The following is a 27,931-nucleotide window of genomic DNA, read 5'->3' as shown; positions in this document are numbered from 1 at the left end:
CTCTCTCTCTCTCTCTCTCTCTTCTCTCTCTCTCTCTCTCTCTTTGTGGAAGATTTGTGCTTGCTTGTGACAACACTTTGTCCTCCTGAATAGATGGATGAAGCAGTTTCCTTTTGGATTGCAGAAATTTGACGCAACTCTGAAATGGTTTTAAAACGAGGTTTTCAATTCATAAGACCGAGGGAAATATGACCTGTCAAATGAGATGATTTCTTTGTTTTCAATACTATTGGTAACTCGGCATCCTGACTTCCCTTCGAAGATTCACTGTATTTCAATGCAGTGGTCTTTGAACGCATTTGCAAGCACAGACATCCAGCGCTTTTGCAAGCACACACAAACAACCTACTCATTTGCAAGCGTACGCAGACATCCTACGCATTTGCAAGCGTACACATAGGCATCCTTCTCATTTGCAAGCATGCTCACAGACATCCTTTTCAGCAAGTCGAACATGTAGAAAATAAATAATGTACATGTTAAACAGCACAGAAAAATTATTTATAATATAAAATATAAAGTATTTATTTTAATTTTCGTTGGTGAAACAACGCTCCATTTGACTGTTGATTTTAGCAAGTTTTAATTTATATGTTAAAAGTTAGGAAGATAACGTTTACAACTTAAGGGTGAGGGGAAAATCTTGCACGCGTCCAAAGTAAACTTGGAGGTCGGATCACGCCTTGTTTTTTTTTTTCACCCTTTAGAGAGCGTTACAATCTTTATTATATTGTTTGGAAAACAGTATCTGTGAGGTTTTGTTTAAAAAAAAAAACCGGACTCGGTGCTGGAATAGCATCATTTTTCTAGTAGTTTTCTAGGACCTGAATCATTATTGATAAAGGTTTTATGCACCCAACTAATAACATGGGGCTATCGCAAGACGACTGCGAAATGGATTAACAAAACAAGGAATTTTTATCAAAATACTGTGGAAAATTTTAACCTTCCAATCTCTTATACTGAAAATTACTTACTTCAACAAATTCCTTCGTCAACCGTAAACGTTACTCTTCAACTTTAACATAAATGCATACATTCTACATCGAACTTCTTCAGAGTTCCAGAGGTCCTTTATTCCTCCAAACACCGTTGGACTGTGTAGCAGCCTCCCTACTGAGGATGTCGCGCTATTGGAACCTAAGAATTCCAGGCGAATGTACAATTCATTACTACCTTAACACAAATCTCTTGGTATTTCAATATTATACTTAAATTCTTATCTATTTATTCATTAATATGTTAATTTATCGAATTTTCTAATAACTATCTCCTCTTTCTGTATTTCCCATTACCTTCTGTTACTTCTTTCGAATAAGCGCCATAATATTCTTTGGAAACTTACATTTCAAGTCGGTGGCCCCTTTGGTGGGCTTGTTCCATACTAATAGGGTTCATCATCTGAATAATAATAATAATAATAATAATAATAATAATAATAATAATTTTGTATTTCCCTTTACTTTCTTTTTCTTCTTTCTAACGAACACCATAATATACTTTGGAAGGTTGAATTTCAAGCCAGTGGCTGTAATTGCCTTGTTCCATATGAATGGGGTTCTTCATCTTCCGAAGAATAAGAATAATAATGGCATCTTAGCAAGTATCCTCACACGCTTGTGAACGCGATTGCATTACTGTAACAGACGCAAATATGTTTGTACGTTTGTTCGTTCCTCGCTAGACCTCCCGGAAGCGAGTCCTGTAATTTATGCTAATCACTGTGCCGTGGTGTTTATCCGAAGCCCAGGTCATCGTGCAATTTGTATTCGAGGACGCCTAGTTCCCCTGGGAATATGAAATTCTGTGCATAACTTCGAGCCCGTCTTGCTGAAAACATCATTGGCAGAGTTAGGTCCAAGGCGCGGTGACTCATCGGATGAGGGTTTTTCGCTGCTAAGTGACGACGTTTTAGGAAGTTGCTCACTTATAGATTAATATTATGTTCTCTCGCAGGAAACTCGAATCGGAACAGTTTTACCTCGAAGAGAGCGTTTGCGTATCAGCTCCCTTTGTAAACATTGTAATCGATTTTTGGTTATTACTGTCCTATTCACCTTGCACTAAGTAGTTAACTTACCATTTTTTTCTATTCATTTATCAATTCGTTGTTTTTTGTTTTTCCCTTTTTATAAGCGACTTCTTTCTTCTGTTTTTCACATTACCTTCTGGTACTCCTTCGTAATGGACACCATATTGTTTGGAGGCTTGAATTTGAAGTCGATGGCCCCTGCGGTGGGCTTGTTTCGTATGGATAGGGTTCATCTGAATAATTATATATATATTTATATATATATATATATATTATATATATATATATATATATACACATACAAACATATACAGAGAGAGAGAGAGAGAGAGAGAGAGAGAGAGAGAGAAAGAGAGAGAGAGAGTAAATGTGTGTATGTTACTTCTTTCGAGTGAACACCATAATATTCTTTGGAAGCTTCTTGAATTCCAAGTCAGTGACCCCTATGGTGGACCTGTTCCGTATGAATAGGGTTCATCCTCTGAATAATAATAATAATAATAATAATAATAATAATAATAATAATAATAATAATAATAATAATAATATGTCTCAGCGTCCGTAGAACAGGATGGCAGATTTTAATGACCGCTTACCTTAAGTCTATAGGATCCGTTTATTTTAGATTTCACTTAGTGCATAAGAGTTGAAGCACAGGGAGATGGATCTGTTATCTTTCTCTGAATCTTAATTGAATTTCACTTTTAAGTTTCATCGCTTTTTACCAAGTTTGTTTCGCAAAGGCCGTCGTGTTTTCGTAGGACGAAATCTTTTAGAATTGAAACGTATTTATCTTTCTTTAGGTCAACAAAGGAGAAGTGGGTCAGTGTCTCCAGTTCTTCCTATCTTTCTTTCGTTTTGCCATTTTTAGCAGGTGGAAGAATTCATGAATACACTTTATTATTTTTATTATATCAGTTCGCCACTCATGAAACTTCTGATAAATATTCAACATTTTAGAGACCTTCCTTTACTGATGAAATAATGTATTGATTTGTTGTACCTGATATGCACTCGAAAGTTGTCGAAGTCTCGTAGCTGCACATTTCCAGTGGCGTTGCAGAGGTTCTCATTGAAGATTTATAAATAACTTTTTTTGTGTGTGCATATAGAGGAAGATGGGGTATAGGAGTAATCAAAAACGGTAGTAGAGGTAGTAGATAATGGATGTGGAGTTCTGTACTTGGGTAACGTTTGCCATTTCAAATGCCCTACTTGCTAACAAACATTGATGTTGGCCCATTTGCGAAATTTTGCAATGCTTGTGGATTTTATGAAAATGTCTTGTAATTTATGTACGTATGTCTTTTAGTTCCGGTAGTAATTAAATCTATTCGATTTTACCTTTTTAAACATTTAGTATATCAATTTTAAACGCATTTCTTACATAATTTCCATTCTCGTTCATTTTCATCATAGCACTGGATGACCCTATGGGTCCCAGTGCTTGGCCTGGTGCTTAAATCTCGTTTTCTATTCCATTCCATTCATTAGATGCTAACATTACTGATTGCCAAACCATTTTTCTTTGTAGAGGTGAAATGTATAAATGAATGAACGTGTTGTTGATGAACAATGTGAGAAACTTTGAGAGAAGTGTCAATAATCCTCGCCAGAGTTTCTGTTGACATGGAAACGAACACAGTGACATGATGACGGAATGTTCTGGAAGTGTGGAAGATAGCATGAAACAAGAGACTCTCCACGTGACCGTCAGCGACCCTGTGGGGAACGTGAAAAAGGACCCCCTTTCCCCTGACCACAGGAGCGGTGCACCCCTCACTTTCCACAAGGTCGGAACCGTCGGCGGGTCGCTCGCTAAGGCCTTCAGGAAAGTCTTCCGTAGCCGGACGCCCTCCCCGAGCACGGAGGACAAGGAGGATGACCACTTCCGTCGAGGGGAAGACCTCAAGTGTGACGTCTCGTCCAGCGACTTCGAGTTCCACGATGGCGTCCAGCAGCAGCAGGTGTTTTCCAGTCCCCCGGCCACTGGGGACAGCTTCAGCAGTCAGATTTTTGCTTACGATTCCACCAGCATCGTGACCTCTTATGATGAGATCCACAATGCAAGCCCCCTTTCCAGAGACCACCTGCACCCCCACAGCCCCAACGTGGCGAAGTCCCAGACTTACTCTGCTCTGTCGGAAGCCCTCCACCATGCGTTTCTTGAGGGCATGGTGTGTAGCGGGGCGGACGACGTCAATCTCATGTCAAACGATGACCTCCACATCCAGGGCAGCAAGAGTGAAAATGACGTACTAGGTCATAGTAAAGGCAGAGATTTCGGTGTGAACAGCAGGACGTCCCACTTACCCTCGGACGAAGTGGACGACCTGAAAAGAGAAGAGTCTGAGTTTTCTAGTCATTCGCTGCTGGTGCCATCGCTGTCCAACAGATCCGGCCCTTATTCGGACCACTCTGACATGGCCACGGAGGAAGAAGAGGAGGAAGAGGAGGAGGAGGAGGAGGAGGAGGAGGAGGAAAGCAGCTCTCATCACAGCCGGGATGAAAGGCAGCAGCAGCAGCTACAGCAGCAAGAATCACACTCACCGCCCGAACATGACCACAACAAGAGCTTCGATCTCTTCGGCAACTTCTTCACCCATTCTCGTAGGTCTTCCATGCTGCCTCAGACCAACAGCGAGGAGTCCAAGACGGATGGGTCTAAACCTGAGGTCCACAACATCCATCACCCGAGTCCTCACCACAAGTCTCTGAAAGATAAGGAGTCTGGGAAGGACCATGTCAAGGGGCATAAGTCTCTAGGGGACACCCTCAGTAAAGTGGCTGTGGTGAGTTTTTGGTATATCCATAAATAGTGCTCCTGTGTCATCCTTAAATTCAGTGATTATCCCACGTAGGGGGTTATTGCTATCAGTGCACCTCATGCAGTGCACAGTAGGCATAACGGAAGCATTTTGCAGCGTCGTCCCTTCCACATGCCCCTAGCTGCAACCCCTTTCATTACTTTTACTGTAGCTCCGTTCATATCTCTCTTCCATCTTACTTTCCTCAACCTTCTCCTAAACAATGTTTCATGGTACAACTGTTTTGAGGTTTTCCTCCTGTCACACCTTTCAAACTTTCTTTACTTTGGCCTAAATATTATATTCTGTTCAGTAACTGTCAGGTGTGGAGTGTAGGTGCACATCCTATTGCAAAAAGAATACAGTACTTTCATTCATGGACACCTTATTTACCATGCCAACGATGTTTTGAGCGATAAGGTCATCATTCATGCCAAGAAATTCACAATGCCGTGAAAAAAAATTGGAAAAACTGTTGTTTAATAAAACTCCACATTTATATAAATAAGTTGTATTATTTGTAAAAAGATAAAACAAGACTCTCAAACTGTGGTCCTCTATGTATAAGTAAAAAAAACTATAGTTTTTATCTTCTTACAAATATTACAACTTATTTAAATAGTTGTAGGTTTTGATTATACGTCGGCATTTACTATTAGTTGTCTCAGTGTTTCCTAAAGCAATGCTGTAGTGATATATAGTAGTCATTATTCAAGTCAGTCAGCTTCAGAACTATTTATATCGAGAGACATAAAGATTTTTAGCACTGAAAGACGTTGCGTTTCCGATTGGTTAACATCAGATAATGCACGTAAGTATATTAGTAATTGTTGTAATAAGATGATGATAATAACAACCACCCCCCCCCCCCCCCCTTCTTTCATCACTGGTACTGACGGTAAGTTTGAACCTAAATAGTTTTAATGGCAATCTGCTTTGTTCCAGTGCAGTGAGTATGAAAGTGGCAATCTTGTATTGTAAAGAAAAAAGGATGGCCGAATACTATTGTAACAAGTTGATACAGTCAGTCCCCAGTTTATGACGGGGGTTCCATTCTTGAAACGCTTCGTAAGCCGAAAATCGTCGTAAGCCAGAACATCGTCGAAAATCGGCAAAAATCATGTGAAAACCTTACTTTTAATGCTTTGGGTTAAAAACTATGTTAACTGCATCTTTATTGCATTTTTCATCAAAAAACCTTCAAATATTGAATATTTTGGATATTTGGGGTCATATCTTCTGTCAGATTGGCGTCGTAACCTTGGAACATGTGCGGTAAACCTGGAAATAATTTCTGATGAATATAATTGAAAAGTGTCATAAGCCGAAACCATCATAAACTGGGGACTGTCTGTACTGGGTAGGTTGACTCAGTACAGTCAAGCATCGGTAAAAAGTAAAGTAACTGGTAGTATTACCCTTTTGGAGCAGTCATTGCTGAATCTTGAAAAAAAAAAAACTCACTTATTTCATGCTGTAGGGGGGTGGTAGTTCCATCAGCACACCTCATGGGGTTCACTGTAGACATTACTAAAGGTTCTTTGTAGCATCCTTTCGGCCCCCTAGCTGCATTCCTTTTCATTCCTTTTACCTTCCCTCCTTTCATATTATCGTCATCCATCTTGCCATCCATCCTCTCCTAACAATTATTTCATAGTGCAACTACTTTGAGGTTTTCCTCCTGATAAACCTTTCAAACCTTCTTACTTTCAATTTTCCTTTCAGCGCTGGATGACCTCATCATAGATTATATAATCTATTCAAAATGATAATCCCATAGAGCAAAATCCTTGGGACTTTAAAAACAAACAAACAAACTTTTAATTGTATACTAATGAGAGACTGTTGTTTCCCTTGCAGTACTTGCAGAGAGGAGGATCCCGCCTAGCGGAACAACAGAGGCGACTGAAAAGCCAAATCTGGAGTTCTGTGGTCACGATCGTTCTGGTGGAAGGCAAGAACATGTTGCCCATGGACCCTGATGGGACTTCCGATCCGTACGTCAAGTTCAGGTAAACAAAGATTTTTCTTTTCCGGAGTTTCCTTGTGAACGTATGCTTGCAAGCAGCCTCACACTCTTTATATATATATATATATATATATATATAATATATATATATATATATATATATATATATATATATATATAATATTGTGAAAATTTGTGTAAAAATTCATGATATTAAATTGTATATGCTCCCCTGTTTTCAAAATGTACTGTTTTTCTGGAAGAATCACTTGTTTACGGCGGGTATCCTTCAAGGTGTGGCTAGCCTATGACTCCTCCTCCTCTCTGTAGAGTGAAAAATAGCCCTTATGGCTAATATGGTAGTGTCAGTTTGTATATTAAGCCTTCTTTTGACTATGGTGTTCTTTGTAAAATCAGTGTGCCTCAGTAAAGGGTCCGAATAGGACCGAAAGTACTCGGCTATCTCGCTTTTTCATTTTTTCCTTCGTGGCAAAAAAAAAAACTTTATTTATACATAGCATCACGTTTTATATACTTCGTGATCAAGTTATTCATATATGTGTGTGTGTGTGTGTGTGTGTGTGTCAAGGCAAAATCCACGAAGGAAAGTGAAACATTGGAGAGTACCGCTGCCTACACCTTTCGACTCTAGTCCTTCTCTAAGTCTGCTTGTATAAATTGTACAGTGTCAGTAAAAGAGTGTTGTTAACTCAGAGCAGTATGGGACAAGATGAAAATGGCTGACAAATTATCTGCAGTGTTTGATGATGATGATGATGTGATGATGATGATGATTATTATTATTGTTATTATTATTATTATTGTTATTATAATTATTATTATTATTTTTTTTTTTTTTTTTTTTTTTTTTTTTTTTTTTTTTGCTCTATCACAGTCCTCCAATTCGACTGGGTGGTATTTATAGTGTGGGGTTCCGGGTTGCATTCCTGCCTCCTTAGGAGTCCATCACTTTTCTTACTGTGTGCCGTTTTCTAGGATCACACACTTCTGCATGAGGCCCGGAGCTACTTCAGCCTCTAGTTTTTCTAGATTCCTTTTCAGGGATCTTGGGATCGTGCCTAGTGCTCCTATGATTATGGGTACGATTTCCACTGGCATATCCCATATCCTTCTTATTTCTATTTTCAGATCTTGATACTTATCCATTTTTTCCCTTTTATTATTATTATTATTATTATTATTATTATTATTATTATTATTATTATTATTATTATTATTATTATTATTATTATTATTATTATTATTCAGAAAATGAAATCTATTCATGTGGAACAACCCCACCACAGTGGCCACTGACTTGAGTTTCTGGCTTCCAAAGTATATGGTGTTGATTTTTGTCGCCGAAGTAACAGAAGGTAATGGAAAATATACAGAAAAAGGAGATCAGTTTTTAGAAAAGAGAAAAAAATCAATAGATAAAAATGTAAGTAAACTATAAGATACAAAGAGAATTGCTTTGGGGTGGTGATGCTCAAGAGGGAGACAGTTCCACAGTGATGAATGAAGGACAGCGATCTAAATTGTAGCTGAAGAGAAGGTTAATGAGTGATATCGATAAACCAGGAATCTAATTAGCACGGACAGTAATGCCAGATACATCTTAGTTTTAGATAACCTCGAATCCGTAAATCATAACATTAACAAACAGGTTCTTGGTCGCAACAAACTTAACTTTGGAATCTAAACCACTTCGAAATGGCCATAAGTATAAGTATAATCAAGTTATTAACCCCGTAGGACGGTGGTGCCATTAGTGTAGGCATTGCTTAAGGTTCTTTGCAGCGTGCCTTCGACCCCTAGCTGCAACCCATTTACTGTACCTCCTTTCATATTCTCTTTCTTCCTTCTTACTTTCCACCCTCTCCTAACTATTGATTCATAGTGCAACTGTTTTGAGGTTTTCCTCCTGTAACACCTTTCAAACCTATGACTGTCAATTTCTGTTTCAGCGCTGAGTGACCTCATAGTAAATTCTATATTCAGTTCAGTTCGATAAAGTATTAAGTTTGACTGTTGTAATATATTACAAGATTCAATGCGGCCGTGTCACTGCTCGAAAAAAAACCTTTGTAAACTATTTATGTTACAGACCTCAGTCCTGCAAAATTATTTGCTGGTCGAAATTGAAAGATTTTGGCCCTCCTATACGTCTTCATTTTCTGTGCTTACCGTCTCGGTAGATCTAGGGTACTTATCCGCGGCGGCCTAGACTACGGCAGTTGCAATTTTTCTATGCAGTTTTACCTACTGAACAAGAATTTTAAGTAATATTGATTCGGACGACTGTAATTAACCCCCAGGGGCCAGTACTAAACAAGGCGAAACACATTGGACGCCCCAATCCCTAGTGGATGTCGTATCCGCGGTTACGTTCCTTGCAGTCCGTGCGGACTGCTTTTGTAGAAATACCAATGTCTCTATGGAAAGGCTTAGATATTTCAGTGTTGTCTGTTGTTGCCTTTAAACCATTCTAGAAGTTATGAGACTTAGTTTTCAAGGTCTGTGAACCTTTTTCGTCTTTCACTGATTTTATTTTGAGCTGTGCTAACTTGGAAATGAGAATTCTGTACAATGTCGAATTTGAATGATCACGATCTCCTCTCTTTGTCTCTATATATGTTACAGGGAATTTGTAAAATCTGGGATTTCACGAAATCCCTAGGGAATATGTGAAATGACCAATTCTCTTAGGAACATTTGAGCCCGGGGCTAGTACTAAACAAGGGGGGGGGGGGGATGTCATAAATGCACTTAAGGGTGTTTAGGACTAAACACGGTGAAAAACATTTGACCCCCAAGGGATTAGTACTAGACACGGTGGAACATTGTAGATGAATCACTGTTCACCGTGTTTAGTACTGGCCCTCTGGGATCAAATGTTCCTAAGCGAATTGGTTATTTCACATATTCTGGATTTCACATACTCCCTGTAACATACATCACTCAGAATTTTATCCAGTTAAGTTCAGATTTCATTAAAATGTTTCATGCCTCTCTTTCAGTTTTATGTAAAAGAAAACTACTGAGTTGGTTTTGTCTGTCCGTCTGCACTTTTTCTGTCCACCCTCAGATCTTAAAAAAACTAATGAGGCTAGAAGGCTGAAAATTGGTATGTTGATCATCCACCCTCCAGCAATCATCAAACATACCAAATTGAAGCCCTCTAGCCTCGGTAGTTTTTTTTTTAAGGTTAGAGTTACCCATAATTGTGCGTCTGGCAACGATATAGGACAGACCACCACCGGGTCGGGGTTAAAGTTTCTTGGGTAGCGGCTCATACAGCATTAGACCGAGGCCAAAGAAAGAGAGATCTTTTTTCGGTGGCCTTGATTATACGCTTCGGCACTTTTTTTTTTTTTCTTTTTTTCACACCTGAGACATTTATTCACTGAAGCTCAGAATTCATGATTCAGGTTATTCATTTCTGTCTCACAGACTCGGGAACGAGAAGTACAAGAGCAAGGTCGAACTTCACACCCTCACTCCAAGATGGCTGGAGCAGTTCGACTTGCATCTGTTCGAAGACCAGAGTCAAATGTTGGAAATCACCGTCTGGGACAAGGACCTTCGGAAAGACGACTTCATCGGAAAGTGAGTTGTGGTTCCAGTTCGCTTTTCTCCCGAGTAATTTGAAATCGCTTCGTCACATAAGAATAGTATACTAAGAGTGAAAGTTACACCACTAAGTGTGAATAATCTTCGTCAGAATTGAAAGTTACACCTCATCTGAATAATATCTGTTAGTCAGGCCTGTACCGTGGTAGGGGTGGGGGGATGGTGTCCAAATTTCTGGAAGTCCATATTTTCTGTTAACCAAAGTCAGTATTCTGAATAACATCTAATCAGGTAGAAGTGCATAGACCACATATCCAATTTTTCTTAATACAACTAAAGTAACATTTTCAAGTATTTCATCTTGTATATACCTATATATATGCAATGACATTTATGGACATTTATAGGTCCAGTTTTAGGGGAAACGACCTTCCTCCCCCATAAAAAAACTCTGGGTACGGGCCTGTTAGTATTGAAAGTTACACTATTACGTTTGAAGAACATTCGCTAAATCAGAAGGTATTATGTTTGGGTGTTGTCTGTTACATATAAGAATGAAACATTTAAACCTTAAACACTTATTTTAATTCATTATAATCACAGATCAAGGTACGGTATGTAAGATGTAGTAAAAGAAGTAGTACAACATTTTAAAGGGAAAATATTCATTATTATGATCCTGTAATACCAAATAATGCACTGGACAGCAAAGCCCATGAACTTATGTTTACCAATGATCCGAGTCCACAATTTCCCTCTGAAACTGTATTTTCACCAGAGGTATTGTGAGTCAAGTTTTGCTCGTGAATAAGTGTCATCGCTGTTAGGAGGTGCACTGTAGGCATTACTTAAGGCTCTCTGCAGCATCCCATTGGCCCCATAACTGCCATCCCTTTCATTCATTTTACAGTACCTCCATTCATATTCTTTCTTCCGTCTTACTTTCCTTAACCCTCTTCTAACAATAGTTTTATAGTGCAACTGCTTTGAGGTTTTCCACCTGTTACACCTATACTATATCCTTTTCCTTTCAGTGCTATATGACCTCATTGGTCACAGTCTAAATTGTATGTATTCTATTCTAAGTGTCAAAAGTATATTTTTGTCAATAATTTCTTTCTCGCAACATTAACTATGGGTGTATTCCTTTGTTTTCTATAAGCATTTGGTTTTCTAGAACTCTATCAAAGACACCGTATTGATTTTTTTCACAGTGCAAGAATTATTTATAAATGCTGTGATGTCTGAATGAGAACCATTTTTCATTTTAAGAACAGGAATTATTTGTAAATGCTGTCACGTATGATTGAAAATCCTTTTTCATTTTAAGAACAGGAATTATTTGTAAATGCTGTTACGTACGATTGAAATTCACGTTTCATTGCAGGTGCAGCATAGACTTGACGCAGTATGAGAGAGAAAAAACCCACCACATATGGGTTGACTTGGATAAGGGTGCTGGTTCGCTTTTTCTTCTCTTAACCATATCAGGAACGACCTCTTCCGAGACCATATCGGACCTTCATTCTTATCAGGAAAATCCCAAGGAAATCAGAACCATAGCGGACAGATACGTAAGTCAGAGGTGCCTCGCTTTCAGGGTCTGAATGGGTGCTACTTGGTTCAACTTGGAAAGTGGCAGAACGAATGTGGACTAACTTTGTCAGTGGTACTATAGAGAGCTTGCTTATCTGTTCTTTATTTACTGATTTATATAACATCGGTTACAAATTCATTTCTTTCCAACACTTCAATTTACCAATCTGTTTCTTTCCAAAATTCCAAAATACAAATCTGTTTCTCTGTCTCTCTCTAAAACTTCAAGATACAAATCTGTTTGTTGTTTCAGAGACTTCCAAATACAAATCTGTTTCTCTGTCACTTTCCAAAACTTCATATTACAAATCTGTTTCTTTCCATAACTTCCAAATACAAATCTGTTTCTATGTTTCCTTCCAAAACTTCGAAATGCAACTCTTTTTCTTTCGAAGACATCAAACATACAATCTGTTTCTCTGTTTCTTTCCAAGACTTCTAAATACTAAGTGTCTCTCTCCAAGACTTCCAAATACAAGTCTGTTTCTCTGTGCTTTCCAAAACTTCAAAATACAAATTTGTTTCTTTCCATAACTTCCAAATACAAATCTGTTTCTCTGGGTTTTTTTTCCAAAACTTCAAAATGCAATTCGTTTTCTTTCCAAGACTTTAAAATACAAATCTGTTTCTGTGTTTGTTTCCAAGACTTCTAAATACAAATTGTTTATATCCAAGACTTTCAAATAAAAAAATTTCCCTCCACACTTTTAATACAAGTTGTTTTTGGCACTTGGCTATGTGCCAAAAATTTTATAATCTAATCTAATCTACAAGTTGTTTTTTCCCAAGACTTAAACATAGTACAAATCTATTCGCTTTCAAGACTTCAGAGTACAAATTGAGTTCACTTCATCTTACCAATCTTTCTCAAAACAGTTATCAGTCGTTACTTGTGCCTCAAAACATTATATTAATCTTTTTATATATAACCCTAAACAACATTCTTACTTTGTTTCAAAACACTTCTCAATCTTATGGTAAAATGAATCTGATTGTTGAATATGACTGAAAGAAAAAGCCTGAAATTGAGGAACTGAATCAGTTACATAGTATATGTAGGCCATAGATTATGTGGAAAAAATAGGGCAGGATTTTAAGCTAGACAAATTTTGTTAGTGTTCCTCAGAGTACTGTGGGTAACCTTGGTTTTGTTCTCGGTATTTCTAAGGCATACGGCCAGTTGGCCAAACTTCCTCATTGTCTTTCACTCCTCGGTATAATCAGTATACAGGCAGTCCCCGGGTTACGACGGGGTTCCGTTCTTGAGACGCGTCGTAAGCCGAAAATCGTCGTAAGCCGGAACATTGTCAAAAATCCTAAGAAAACCTTACTTTTAATGCCTTGGGTGCATTGAAAACTATGTAAACTGCATTCTTATGGCATTTTTCATCATAAAAACCTTCAAATATTGATTATTTTGCATTTTTGGTGTCATATTTCATCTGCCAGATGAGCGTTGTAGGTGTCGTAACCCTGGAACATGAGTCATAACCCTGGAAATAATGTCTGATGAATATAATTGAAAAGCGTCGTAACCTCGGAACGTCGTAAGCCGAGACTGTCGTAACCCGGGGACTGCCTGTATAAATGATCAGCATAATTGATGGTGCTCTGTTAACCATATCCCTTTCTCAAATGGTGTTCCTAGGGATGCCTTCTCGCTCTCTCCTACATTCTTTTGTCTTCATCAATATTCTTTTGAAGCCCCATCATACTCATTCCAGTCATTTGGAGATTATGTTCTACAGTATCTTTCATATGGCAGTGTATCAACATTTCAGCCTTAGAAATAAATATAATGTCCTGGAGAGAAATACAAAACTGATGAATATATTTTAGTTTTATGCAATATTTAGGTTTTCAGATAAGGGTAGAATGAAATAATTTCAGAAGTACAATTTTCCTTTCATCATAATAGAGACTACATAACACCTTTTTGTTAGGGTCTTTCTCAAGATACAGAGGACCTATTGCTTTTAGGCGTGTTTTGTTTTTATGTATGCCTGTATGCCTCAATGCAGTGCTGGTTGCTGGTCAGTGAGGCACCTTTAAATGCATTTAAATCTTTCCTTACCATCATTTATGAGAAAACCATTCTCTAATAATAAATTATAAACCAGTTCTGTGAAATTTTTATTTGGTCCTTTCAATTTCCTGTTAATGCTCTTATTGCTCTTTTTTGTCAACAGAAAGTTTCAAGAACACTGCACAACCTTCGAGACATCGGTCATCTTCGTGTCAAGGTTTACCGAGCACAGGGCCTGGCTGCTGCAGACCTAGGTGGCAAGAGCGATCCCTTCTGCGTTTTGGAGCTTATCAATGCCAGACTTCAGACGCAGACTGAATATAAGACTCTGTCGCCAACGTGGAACAAAATATTTACTTTGTAAATGTCTGCTCTTTCTGTTTTTCTTGTGTTTTGTTGTGCTGTTAATGTAAAAGATACTCTTACATTTGAAAACTTATCTGCTTATAGAAATATTGAAAGTTAGTACTGATTCAGATTTTGCTCTTATACTTGTAAAATTAATTATAGAATATGGGTCTATTAGTATGCCTTGTTTATAAGTCAGTCTAACATCCTAATAATGATTGAAAGTTTCTCAAACCTTGTATATTACAAAACTTTCTTTCGTGTGATTGGCTGTGCCTTTAATATTTCAGATGCTCTTACATTTATGAACTTATCTAGTTAAAAAAAGGTCATGCGTATAAAATAAATACCATTAAATAGGCAGTTCGTTTTCCTGCAGTCTGACTGGAAATAGTAAATCGAGACGTTAATGCGGAGTGCGTTAAAGCCAGTATGAAAGGTGAAGGGAAGTTATTGTTGCGTGCTGACAACATTTCAGCTTACAGCAAAGAGCATCATCTAGCAAAACTGTATGTACTTTCTTAAGGAGCACCTCAAAAATCAAACAAGCTTGGGGATGTACTGGTCCCGCGATTGAAAGTTGGCCTTGATTTTTGAGGTGCTCCTCAAGAAAGTACATACAGTTTTGCTAGTTGCTGTTCTTTGCTGTAAGCTGGAATGTAAGCACGCAACAATAACTTCCTTTCACCTTCGATACTGGCTTTAACGCACTCTGCATTAATGTCTTGATTTACTATTTGAAGTCAGACTGTAGGAAAACGGAATGCCTATTTAATGGTATTTATTTTAAGTGAGACAGGAAGTATGCCATCGGTAAACATAAAGCCTCAACTCTAGTGAATATTTCTTTATGCATGGTTTGTAAAAAGCTGTACATAATACCAGTGACTTTAGTACGTAATGCCCTTTGTTATTGTATGGCCATGAAATTTATCGAAAACCAAAAATATTGCATTTGTAAGAATTTTCCCTTTAGGTTCATAGTTTGAAGATAAATTTTGTCATTGTTTTACTATATTAATTCTAATGAACAACTTATAGTATGTATAGGGAATCTGAAGAGCTTTGTCAGCATAGCAGCTTATTAAAACAGTAAGAAGATAACAGGGAGAGATATAAATAAGAGAATACTCATTCACTCATTCTGATTTGTCAATTGTGCTTGTTGTTCTTCTAGGTTTTATGTGCTTTTCTAGACTAGCACAATATTGCATCATCTGTTAACAAAAGGGGATGTAAGGAAATAATATCTACTTTTAGACTTTTCAAATCCCGAAAAGGAGTTGAATCCTTTTGTGTATAGGGTAAAACTCTGTAGTTTCCTAATAGGTATAGTAGTACGGTATTTCATAAACTGCAGATGTAGTACTTGGATGGATTACTTTTCGAGAACTGGAATGGCTGCTAAGTAATGCATTATTCTTTCTTTCCAGTAACATCAAAGATATACACAGCGTACTGGAAGTGACAGTCTACGATGAGGACCGGGACCACAAGGTCGAGTTTTTAGGGAAGGTGGCTGTGCCTCTTTTAAAAGTGAAAAACGGAGAGAAGCGTTGGTAAGTTCCACAAAAGCGTGCTTTCCAAAAGGACTGTGATTATTTGTACCATATTGCAGTTGGGTTTAAACTTTTCAAAATACATCTGATGGTAACATTTTCATTCAAAGGCCTCCTCACTCAATTGGCCCAATAGGGGTGTAGTTCCATCAGTGCGTCTCACACAGTGCAATATAGGCATTACGTAAGGGTCCTTTGCAGCGTCCCTGCCTTAGGCCCCAAGCTGCAACCCCTTCCATTCCTTTGACTGTACCTTCATATCAGTTCTTTCATCTTACTCTCCTCCCTCTTCTAACAATTGTTTCATAGTGCATTTGCCAGGTTTTCACTCTTTTACACCTTTTAAACCTTTTACTCACAATTTCCAGCACTTGGCCTTCTGCCTAAACTGTGTATTCCTTTCCTTACTAAGTTGTGGGAAAATTTGAGTGACTGAAAATGTTGTCTAATGCTGCAACACAACTGAACACCAATTACTTGTCTTTTTCAGGTATGCATTGAAAGACAAGAAGCTGAGGTTACGAGCCAAAGGCAGTAATCCTGAAATACTTTTGGAGTGCTCTGTCGACTGGAATCCGGTAATGTTTTAGATTCGTCTTGTGTAGTAAATCTTCAAAACTTCTTTTTGTGGGGAGATTAATACTCTTTTGATATATGTGGTAGAAACACCAACAGTTCTGAAACACTTTCACTTTAACCCCTCGTGCTTCATTTATTCCTATTATCCCCCTTCATTTGCTTCATTCATCTTTTTAGCCCCCTTCATGTGCTTCATTCATTCCTTTTAGCCCCCTTCATGTGCTTCATTCATTCCTTTATCCCCCTTCATGTGCTTCATTCATTTCTTTTAGCCCCCTCATGTTCTTCATTATTTTACTTCTTGACCCATTAGAAATTAGTCTGTTAGTATCAGGTTTAATATTACTCAGTTAGCGAGTTTTATTTTAGCTACAACTGAAATGCGGAATTCATTGCTGCTCTCTGCTGACAGTCTCCTGAATTCAGGTGTATCGATATTAGTTTCTGTTTCCTCCCATTTTTTTTATTTATTTATCACTTTTCCAATAACTTGACTCTCTGCAGTCTGTGATTTCCCTTTGGTCATCTTTGGTTTATAATCTGTTGAGCTTGTCTGTCTGCAGGTAAATTCGGCTGATGATTTTTTGAAAGAAAGAGAGAAAGAAAGGATATTCAAAACTATTTTATAGTCTTACTTATCCTCGGGTATTTCCCTCAGTTGGCACCAAACCTTTTGTTGATAATCGCTAGAGGTTAAAAAGTGTCAAATGAAATGTGAAGAGATGCTCTTGGATCTTACAGTTGAATGGTGGTATTCAATGAATAGTATGAATAAGAGTTATGCTTGATAACAGCTTCAAGCCCTCTCGTCATGGGAGAACATGCACCTCCACCGTCATTCTCCAGAGTTGTAATACAAAAACATTTATGAAGGCCATATAATATATAATATAATACAGACATTTTGAATAAGGAAAATAAAACTAGAGTAGAAGGGTATCTCTCATATGCAGACTGGAGTGAACTAATCCCTAGTTATCAGATGCAAGTGAATCATTGTATTTAAGGTTAGAAATTTCAGTTTATTACAAGATTGATGATCAGATTGAGAGATCTCCGTAGGGGGTAGTGCCGTCAGTGAACCTCATGCGGTGCACTGTAGGCGTTACTTAAGGTTCTTTACAACGTGCCTTCGGCCCCTAGCTGCAACCCCTTTCGTTTCTTTGACTGTACCTCCTTTCATATTTTCTTTCTTCCATCTTCCTTTCCACTCCCTCCTAACAATCGATTCATAGTGCAACTGCTTTGAAGTTGTCCTCCTGTTAGCCTTTGTAACCTTTTCAGTACCTCATAGGTCACAGCGCTTGGCCTAGACCTTGGCCTAATTTCTATATTCAATTCAATTCAGTTCAGTTCAGATTGAGAGATGAAGGCATGATGTGTGTATTAGCTGGAGAAAGAACTCGTGTATCGTTGAAAGGTGACCGTGGGAATCTTGAATAGCAATCTCTTGTGCATTGATAAGCATCTTCCATCGCCTTTTCTTAATGGTTTATGTCTTGACTGTGGCGTTAATGATTTATTGATCAAAATTGATCAGCATATCCTATTGATCCATCAGAGACTGAAATAGAAAGGTGCTGGAATAAACTGTTGTTCGTGACAATAAATGGTAAAGAATAAACTTTGGACATATTTAACTATCTCTTTATGATTTCATAATTGACCTTGGCTTTTCACTCCTTTTTCCAGATACGAGCAGCTCTTAGGACGTTTACACCAATGGAGGAGAAGTACATGCAAGTTGAACAAAAATTCAAACGCCAAGTTTTTATTAGAAATGTCAATCGCCTTAAGTCTTCCATCATGGATTTCTACGAACTAGGGAAGTTTATCAAGTAAGTTTTGTATTTTGGAAAAACTCTGTTGCATAAAGTGAATATTTTGAGGCTTCAGAAGCCTTTTTCTTGTTTTGTTGACAAAGAAAAATAGAATTAGTCCTTATAAGCCTTTTTCTGTTTTTTGTTTCCTTTTGACAAAAATAAAAACTATTTCACTGTAGAGATTACATTGTATTGGCCCTTGTAAGCCTTTTCTTGTATTGTTGACAAAGAGAATAAAAGGGTTGAAAATAATGGCTGATTCAGCAGCATTGATTTTATACAGAACTTTCTCAAGTCTCCATATTGTTGACTTTTCAGTATTGCCTCGACTGGCAAGCAATGTGCCAATGGAAGGCATGTAAAAATGGTGGATTCAAGGGACAATACTATATTCTGCATGAGAAATACATCAATCTTGTCTCTCTCTCTTTCTTGCTATTTCTTGCTCTTTCTTCTTATTTCATAAATCTGGTAGGACACTTACTGTTTCCATTGAAGGAAACTCCGACAACAACAACACCGGGAATAACGTCATAGAGCAAAGAGTCAATGCAATGAAAAGGCAGCTCCCCATGACATATCAACCAAGTGCTGAGACGATCATCAAGGCTTCGCCAGAGAAACCAACTCCAGCAACTATCTTGAGGCAGCGAGTAAGCAGCCAATAGCCGACAGCCCTGAGCGCGCAGTCAACCAAAAATCGACATCCCGTTGCACCCTGCTGGTACCTCTGGTATAAAACACTACAGGACCCCTAACAGCATCAGTCCAACTCCAACCTTCTCCTGGAAGATGACCAGCAGAGCCTGAGTCGAAACGTTGCGAGAAAATAAGAAGAAATTGCAAGAAATAGGAAGACAGAGAGAGAGAGAGAGAAACAAAATTGATGTATTCTTCATGCAGATTGTCCCTTGAATCCACCGTTTTTGACATGTCCTCCATTGGCATATTGCTTGCTAGTCGAAGCAATACTGAAAGATCAACAATAAGGAGGAGACTTGAGAAAGTCCTGTATAGAATTAGCACAGCTGAATCAGCCATTATTTTCAACAGAAGTTGTTTCAAAGAAGGTCTATTTCCCAACTATTATCATTATTATCATTATTATTTTTATTATTCAGAAGGTGAACCCTATTCAAATGGGACAAGCCCATTTTAGGGGCCATTGACTTGAAATTCAAGCTTCCAAAGAATATGTTTATTTGAAAGATGTAACAGAATATAACAGAAAATACAGATGTAAAAGATCAGTTATACAAGGTAAATTAATTAACAAAGTAATAATAAATAAATAAAAAGTTAATAACATAACTTGTGTCATTAACAGGTCGTGTTGGGAGTGGGAATCTCCATTTCGAAGTATTGTAGCATTTATAATATTCATGGTGGGGACGTATTGCTTCGAAGTGTACATGTTACCCATCATGCTCTTATGCCTCTTCCTCAGGAATTACATTGTGAGTTGATTTAAGTTTACTGTATTTATTGTAGTTGTAGTGCATTGGACCCCTGCATTTGTGGGGCCTGCATACCAGACCCCCTCACAAATAGCTAGGACCCGTGAATTTTTGAATCCCCTATAAAAACGCTGAAAACGGCCTATTTTGGTAGTCAAAACTCAAGAAAAACTAAAAATTTGTATACCTGGTGTCTTTAATAGTTTTATCAAAAAGTGCATTTTATGATGAAATTGATGAAAAAACTGGAATTTGTAGATATTTTTTATAGAAATATACCATGAAATGGCGAATTTCCCACGATTAATGGGTAGATATGGTCCAGAGAGAAATTTGTGAGTGCGTGAGTCCGAATCTGGAGAACACAAATGGGGGGCCCCACTAATGAATAGTATTATGGTGTTGATGATGCCATTTATATTACTGTACAGACACCACCCTACTTATGCAACTCACGAACATTGAGAGATACAAACAAATGGGATCGGGAATTAAGATTGTGGTCAGAGCTCCGCTCCCCTTGGACACCCATAAGTAAGCATTTTGTTTTGTGCACCTATTCTGGAAATACAATGCTGTATGTCCAGTATATTGTGTTTTAGGAGGAAAAACACAGTACTGCATTGATTTTATATCGTACTTAAGTAGGTGTGAAAGTACAGCAATCAACTTACAAAAAATTCAACATACAAACGGACATCTGGAATGTAGCTAGTTTGCAAGTAGGGTGGAGCGTCTGTACTCATATCTGGCTTAAATAAAGATTTATGGTAGCTGTAGTGTAATTAGTATTATGATACTGATAATTTCATTTTTATTACTTTTTTTCTGGCATAAATGAGGATTTATTGTAGTTGTTGTAGAAGGAAATGTTATAGTGTTGATTACTTCATTTCTGTTCCTTTTTTAGCTTTATATTTCATCCCCTGAATGAATTGTTTGAGTTGTGTGGAAGAAAAATTCATTCAACATGTTCATTGCTTCAACAGGTAATCTCAATTGTTGGAAGTATGATGCACAGAGAAGATGAAAGTGAACTGTCAGCAGATGAAGAGGAAGTAGATGATGACGACAAAGACAAGGTAAGGCTCACTATATATCTCTCCCTCTCTTTTTTTTTCTTTTAATTTGGCCATCGAGTGTTTTGTGGGTAACAGAAAATTCGGTAGCTCTCAGTCTCTTAGTATTGTGTTTGTTTGAGAAATGTGTTCATTGTTATGTTTTCCTTGACCTCATATGTTGGGAATATTTTTAGGGTTTTATTACATGTTATATTGGGTTTTCTTAAAACTTGTGCGTCAATATTTTCCATTTTGATACTTATAGATATTCATGTTCTAGCTGTACACTGTGTTTACAACTCTTCATTGCTCACCTTAGAGTGCTTATGAAGGTCATTTGTATGCCTAGGTTTTCATTTTCCAAACTATAAAAAAATTTGAGCATGATTTGGTTTTCTGGTTTGAAATATACTGAATAATCTCATAAATATGTGTCTCGTGACACGATCATTATCAATAATTCTCTGGGAGAGATGGAAGTGCAGTGTTGATGCTGATTGTGAGTGAAAGGAGAAGATTGAAGCTGCTGAAATTAACTGCTTGCATAGTATGTGTGGTGCATGAAGAATTGGTGAGTGGGAAGTGCAGATGCGTAGAAGCAGCGCAAAGGACAATGTTTACGACATACCAAAATACTTTGAGGGAATTTGTACATGTGGAGAGAATGGATGATGCTGATTGGCTGGTGAAAAAGTGTATACTAATTCAACAATGTTTTAGGAAGGAGGGAAAGAAGTCTGACAAAAGGTTGGATTGATGAATGTATGCAAGATACTATGAAGGAAAGGAAAATTATGCAAAGTGGGATTTGAAGTGCTGCAGATGACCCTTTAATGAAGGCGTAAGAAGCAACTAATGTTGTGAATGTTTCCCTGAATGGAGTCCTCCAGTTCAGTAATGTATGTGTTGTTAAATTACAAAGGAATTATGAACAAAATGATGTAAGGGTTAGGAAAGCGAAGGAAAACGACAGAATCACAAGAACGGAAGAAAATGCCAAAGCTGGGAAAGAATGGATCATAGACCAATGTAACTGAATGAATAAGTTATGAAACTCAACACGCTACAATTTACCCAAGGGCTTAAGAAAGGGTCAGGTCTACTTATCTGTGGTAACTTCCACATCAGTAGAGGGTGAAAATAAGAGAAAGCTGTAAAAGAAAGGACACACACCAGTATACTAGATAAAGTGGTGCATTCAATTGCCCTCCCATCATGGTGCCCCCTTTTATGACCATTAAAGCTAGAATCATCAGTAATTCTGATTACGCTTCTTGTATATCATAATCTGTCATCCTTACTGCTAATGGTTGAATATTTTGATTCATATATAAAGATAAATAAAAGTTGGCAATGTTACTTTATTTTTATTATGTTGATCATGCCATGGTAGTAGTTAATTTTTATCTCACTTTGCACCACATCACGTGATTAACACTTTTTTTTTTTTTTTTTTTTGAGAAAGTTTTGTGTGGTAGACATTTTTTCCTTGTGTTTTTGTCATGTTATATGTATCACGTAGGTTCTCAAATATGTTACTGCCAAGCGCAGTGACTGTATTAGCGTATGCGTGCGTGTGGGTGCTTTTCTTTTCAGCATGGTCTTAACTGTTTCCTTTTTTCATAATGGCTGGGCTGTTTTGCAGAATGGGAGTTTAGAGGTAAGACAATCTCAGGTTCAAAAGGAATGTGCTGATGGAACTAACGCAGTCACTAATATCCCAAAAGTGAAGGTGAGGTATTTCTACCAACCTGTAGAGACGTGTTTTTGGGAGCTTCTAGTAGACCATTTGCAAGTATTTGGTGGCGGATGTGTGATCTGAGCTGCTCATTTTCTCTCAAGACACCAAACCTTCCTTTTCTTTTGTAGATTCTAATTCTTACTTTTTCTTCATGTAAATTTCTGACTTTTTTTTTTCAATTGCATTCAGCGAGTTATCTTATCATGTGAGTTTGAAATCCTCTGCCTCGCCAAATTCAAGATATAACACTACATTGCTCATTTTTTCATGGTTGCTTCACTTATTTTTTCCAAACTAATTCGGTTCATGTTTTTTTCATGGGCAATCAGGCTTTCATTTATGATCAGAATCATCATGTGCAAAGTTTAGATTCAGTAGTCATTATTTCCATTCATGTATCACACAGAAAAGAGTACATCCATTTTGAATTCTCAATCCATCTAATTCCAGATTTTCGGCCAAATCTTTTTCATGGTTTCAATGTGTTTTATGTTAAGGGAAAAAACAGGAAGAATATATTTTTTTTACTAATTTAGTGGTTACTGTATTTAGTTTTCATACTCTTAATTGGGTTTTGATAATAACATTGGAAAGTTGTTTAAGTTGACATCGCGATGTAGCATTTCCCAGTTTTGTGTTCAGCTAGGTATAAACTGACAGTGGGGTCATAAGAAGAATAGGACCATGAAGTAACAATATTGTGAAGAACCTTCTAGACACACTGATGACCAGTAATAACTTCATTTTAGCACATGCTTGCTATTTTTATATTTTAGCTCTGCGTATGAAATTCACTCTGGTGTAATTCATGTGACATAAAGCATTATTTATTATCATTATTATTATTGGTAGTAACCCCACATTAAACCATATTGTATTGAATTTTATTGCTACTACTATGCCATTCAGCTTACAGTACGTTTTATTAGTATTATTATTATTATTATTGTAGGAGTGTCATCCTCATCATCAACAATTTTTGTCAGATTTACCTTCAGTCTCGGCTAAATTTCATCCCATTTGCCTTTTCCTCATGATTCTCAGGATCCTCTCACTGGTCTTCGGAATCTCCCACTTTCTCTTGGTAAATGCTCTTGCCCTTATTGTATGAAGAAATACACACCTGATACAGGCATAATTGATTTTTGCTGGTTAACTAATGAGATGTTTACCAATCTCTTTTCACATCATCCAGACTAGTGTGCAATTCTCATCTAGTGATCTTTGAATACTACCTTCACATTTCACACTTCAGGAAGTTTGCTGTTGGGCTCATTGGGACATCAGAAGAAATCCCTTACTCCATTTGTCATTTAACATTCAGCATTCCTAAGTATCTCTTAAGTATGAAAGACGGTTGGATTTACTACTACTCATCATCCAGGTGCCACGTACGCAAGGACGTCTGCAATCATGGCTCGCCATTCCTCTCTATTTCCGGCTCTCTGCAGCAACTGAGCTGCAGACATTCTTCCTCCAGTTATTCTCACTAATCCATCCATATATTTGTGTCTAGGTCTTCCTCTTGGTCTCCTTCCATTGATTTACTACTACTAGTACTACACATTTCCCAATAGCACCCACAATGGTTACTGCCCAACTGGACATTCTCTTTTACTTCCTTTCTGGCCACCATGAGCTTTGTTTCACTTGCATTGCTTTCTAATCCTGATTTCTTCATTCTGCTTTCCCATCTTTTAAAAATGTTCAGGACATTTCCTGAATCTGCTTTTTACACACTGTCATATGCATACATTTGCTCACATGGGCCTCTCTTCCTGCAATCCACTGTAGCTTCCTTCAGTATTATATATGATAAATATTACAGGACTGTGCGCTTATGAGGCTTCTCCTGAAGAGCTTAAAGCTGAGATGTGTGTGATGTGAAAAGTTTGATTTGGTGTGTTGGTGGTCATGGTGACTTCTTTTCAGTTTCAAAGCATTTTTTTTACATAAATAGGAAGGCAATGAATATAATGTTAAACATTTTCTTTATAAGAAAATAAAATCAGCACTCTCATACTGTAATACTAAGAAAGATTATCTTTCATTTCAACTCAACATATATATCTTTTTAATTGATATACCTTATATTCTTATTAGGGATGAAATATAGTAATAAACTGAAAATCACAGGTATATGCCATGTTAAGTAATTGCTGTAAAGGCTAAAATATACAGGGTATATTGGTTAATCTCCAGATTTATGAACTTTGATGGATGCACTAACCTCTTACCTTTGCATTTGTCTTCTGTTTTTGGAAATCCTTTCCAATGAAAGCTTTGAATCCAAAATAGGTGTGACCCAAACCACCCCAGGTTCGGGACTGAAGAGAGTTCTTGACTATTTTCATACCAATTATAATAAGAACTTATCTTACCTTATTTTACACATATCTGTCTAGTTCAGATGTGCATTTAGTAACAGTGAACAGTCTTTGCTATCTAGGCCAAAATACAGTACAGTACACGGAGGTGTAGGTATAGTCACTTGATTTTATGCCTGTATGATGTTAAATCTGTAAAATTAGTGCGTTGAAATTACTATTTCCTATAAAAAAAAATCTTGGTATTGATTTTTTATCACCTCTTAAAAAAAATAATTCAGTAGCCAGTACTGGACTTTATGCTAATTCCAGTTGTTTTTATTTAAGGATGGATAGGGAACTAGTGAGTTGAGCAAGCAATTTTTATATATATATATATATATATATATATATATATATATATATATACATACACGTACATATAATTACAAGAGCACATGTCAATTATCATTTCCGTTTGGTGTTAGTCCTTCTCATCGTACTACTACAGCGAATTCGACATCAAATTATTTTTGTGCCTTAATATTATATAATATACCAGAGTCCTTGTTCTTAAAGCCTGCCACTAACGTTCAGTCATGCCTGCGCAGTTATAACCACTGTCGGCTTGTGCAGTTATAACTGAAAGTTAGTGTGGACACCTGTACCTACAGTTTTTCTCGCCTGTGCTGGCAGCCTGAGTAAATAGCTCACCTCTATCGATGAGCCTCCGGCCAAGGCTGGCTGCGCATATGCACTATAAAGGAACGAGTTGGGTTTTATTAAACTGAAAAGTGTTTTATACCTAAATTGGTATTATTTTTAATAATTGATACAGATGTCAGAATTATATATATATATATAATATATATATATATATATATATATATATATATATATATATATATATATATATATAGATATATATATATATATATATATATATATATATATATATATATATATATAGATATATATAGATATATATAGATATATATATATATATATATATATATATATATAGATATATATAGATATATATATATATATATATATATATATATATATATATATATATATATATATATATATTATATATATATATATATATATATAGAGAGAGAGAGAGAGAGAGAGAGAGAGAGAGAGAGAGAGAGAGAGAGAGAGAGAGAGAGAGAGAGAGAGATATGTAATTTTTCCAAAGGAAAAACAGTTATGTATAATGAAGGCTGAAAGTGGCAGCTTCATTCCTGAATGTCTCGTAGATTTCATTTAAATTTATATGAATGAGACTTTGCTTTGGCAATTAGAACATAATGGCCATTGTGACATGTTAAGCCTATGTATAGTTTATTCGCGGTTAAAAATCATGTATGCATGTCGGTTTGTCAATGAGAATAAGTATTTATTATGACAAAATAATGTAAAACAAGAATAGGCCTATTGCATCTATTCATGATTCTGCATTGTGTATGCAATTCATTATTTAAAATGAGAACAAAATAATATTTTACTTTCTGATGAAACGTAAACAACCATATTGATTTGACTGTTTATTCATTGCTTACAACCCACTGAGTTTGTTTTGAAATGAAATTAGACTAATCGACACGCTAATGAAACAAAGGTAGACATTTTTGATTTTGTGTGTGATGTTAGCAAGACAATGACACCATGAGCATCTTGTGTTGACACTGTGGCTGCTACGGAGGGCCCAGGAAAAAGACTGCACAGTCCGATTGTGCAGGCATAACTGATTCAACTGAACGTTAGTGGCGGGTTTAAGCGCTCACCCTACACATTTGCGGGTATAAAGTAGTTCACTATCCCTTTGGTTTTTTTACAATCTTTGCGTTTGTAAGAAAGTAAACTACTCATTTCTTGTTAGCAATATAGTACTTTTGTTTGTAGATTTGTCGAAAGAAAAATATTGAAATTAGAAAACTTAAACTAACACACAAACGCACACATACACACACATACACACGATGAGCCGTGAATTTTGGGTAATTCCTACAGTTTTAGGGGTCCCAACTCCCTGCACTACGTAGTATTAGTAGGCGGGAACGGCTCCCTTGCTAGTTGTATTCCTCCCTTGTGTGTTTATTGAAGTGTTTTGTCTCTGCAATACCATAAACTCTTTTATAAGTTGAAAATAGGAGAGAATTTATAAAGGATTTATAGTATTGCTAGGTCAAAACACTTCAATAGACATGCACAAAGGATGACTAAAACTAGCAAGGGAGCTGTTTCAAAGATTAAAGCAACCACTACTACTACTACTACTACTAATATTATGCCTGCCTGCTAGCTTTGTTTTGTTTACAATTTCTGAGTCTGTAAGTTGATAAATTGGTCATTTTGTTTTTATTGTTTTCCATGATTTAGCAAATAGATATTTGGTAAAGCTGTACTCATTTTTTTTTTTTACATTATGTGAGGAATTTGTGCCCAATTTGAACCCCTAAACTGTAGTATTACCGAATTTGAACCCCTGAACTGTAGGGTTACCTTGGAGGCAATTGCCAAGGAAAAAAATACAATTAGGAATCCACATGTAAACTACAGTTGTGTACTAGGGTAAACAACCGAGTGGACTGGCCAACTCACCGACTACCGCGGTTTTGGCCACCCTGCGAAAAAGTACTTTAACACGTCCTGACACCGGAGATGGTCATCAGTCATGAGTAGTTGGTGGTGATAACAGGAGCTCAAGACCTCTACTCTCCTTTCGAAGTAAGTATTTTCTCCAAAGTTAAAAATTAAGGCCATATTTTAAGATTTAAATAGAGGGTAATGAAACGTGTGGCCAACACAGTGCACACTACCCCAAAACGCTTTTGAAATTTTTACTTACGAATCAAAAAGTTTAGAAGATTGACGCCATCTCGATGTTTGTGGAGTCGTTAATGTCAACAAACTTCCCATTTCCTGTGCTAAATCCGCACACCACTTGTACCCATAGACGCTGGGGCACTTTCATCACAACAATCATAACCCCGACCTCTAACCAGTATATTCGTACTTATTCAAGGGGACTACGGCATTCTT

The 27,931-nt window shown here is 37.0% G+C and overlaps 1 protein-coding gene across 9 annotated transcripts in view; it reads left to right on the top strand.

Moving 5' to 3' along the window:
* Positions 1-27,931, top strand: part of LOC135212135 (multiple C2 and transmembrane domain-containing protein-like) — a 252,696-nt gene that overhangs the window by 186,237 nt on the left and 38,528 nt on the right. For 4 of the 9 annotated variants that reach the window (XM_064245546.1, XM_064245544.1, XM_064245545.1 and 1 more), the window contains 10 exons: positions 6,700-6,851; positions 10,265-10,420; positions 11,772-11,958; positions 14,170-14,366; positions 15,788-15,913; positions 16,404-16,491; positions 18,185-18,330; positions 19,643-19,772; positions 20,762-20,854; positions 22,479-22,565. In XM_064245546.1, coding sequence (XP_064101616.1) covers positions 6,700-6,851; positions 10,265-10,420; positions 11,772-11,958; positions 14,170-14,366; positions 15,788-15,913; positions 16,404-16,491; positions 18,185-18,330; positions 19,643-19,772; positions 20,762-20,854; positions 22,479-22,565 — 1,362 coding nt within the window. Of the gene's footprint in view, positions 1-3,566; positions 4,825-6,699; positions 6,852-10,264; positions 10,421-11,771; positions 11,959-14,169; positions 14,367-15,787; positions 15,914-16,403; positions 16,492-18,184; positions 18,331-19,642; positions 19,773-20,761; positions 20,855-22,478; positions 22,566-27,931 lie in introns of all 9 variants that reach the window. The other 5 variants (XM_064245540.1, XM_064245539.1, XM_064245538.1 and 2 more) reach the window with 3 other exon arrangements.

This window comes from Macrobrachium nipponense, chromosome 40 (genome assembly GCF_015104395.2).
Source record: "Macrobrachium nipponense isolate FS-2020 chromosome 40, ASM1510439v2, whole genome shotgun sequence".
Classification (NCBI taxonomy): domain Eukaryota; kingdom Metazoa; phylum Arthropoda; class Malacostraca; order Decapoda; family Palaemonidae; genus Macrobrachium; species Macrobrachium nipponense.
The sequence above is the reverse complement of the archived record's forward strand: the minus strand, read 5'-3'. Positions and strand labels throughout refer to the sequence as shown.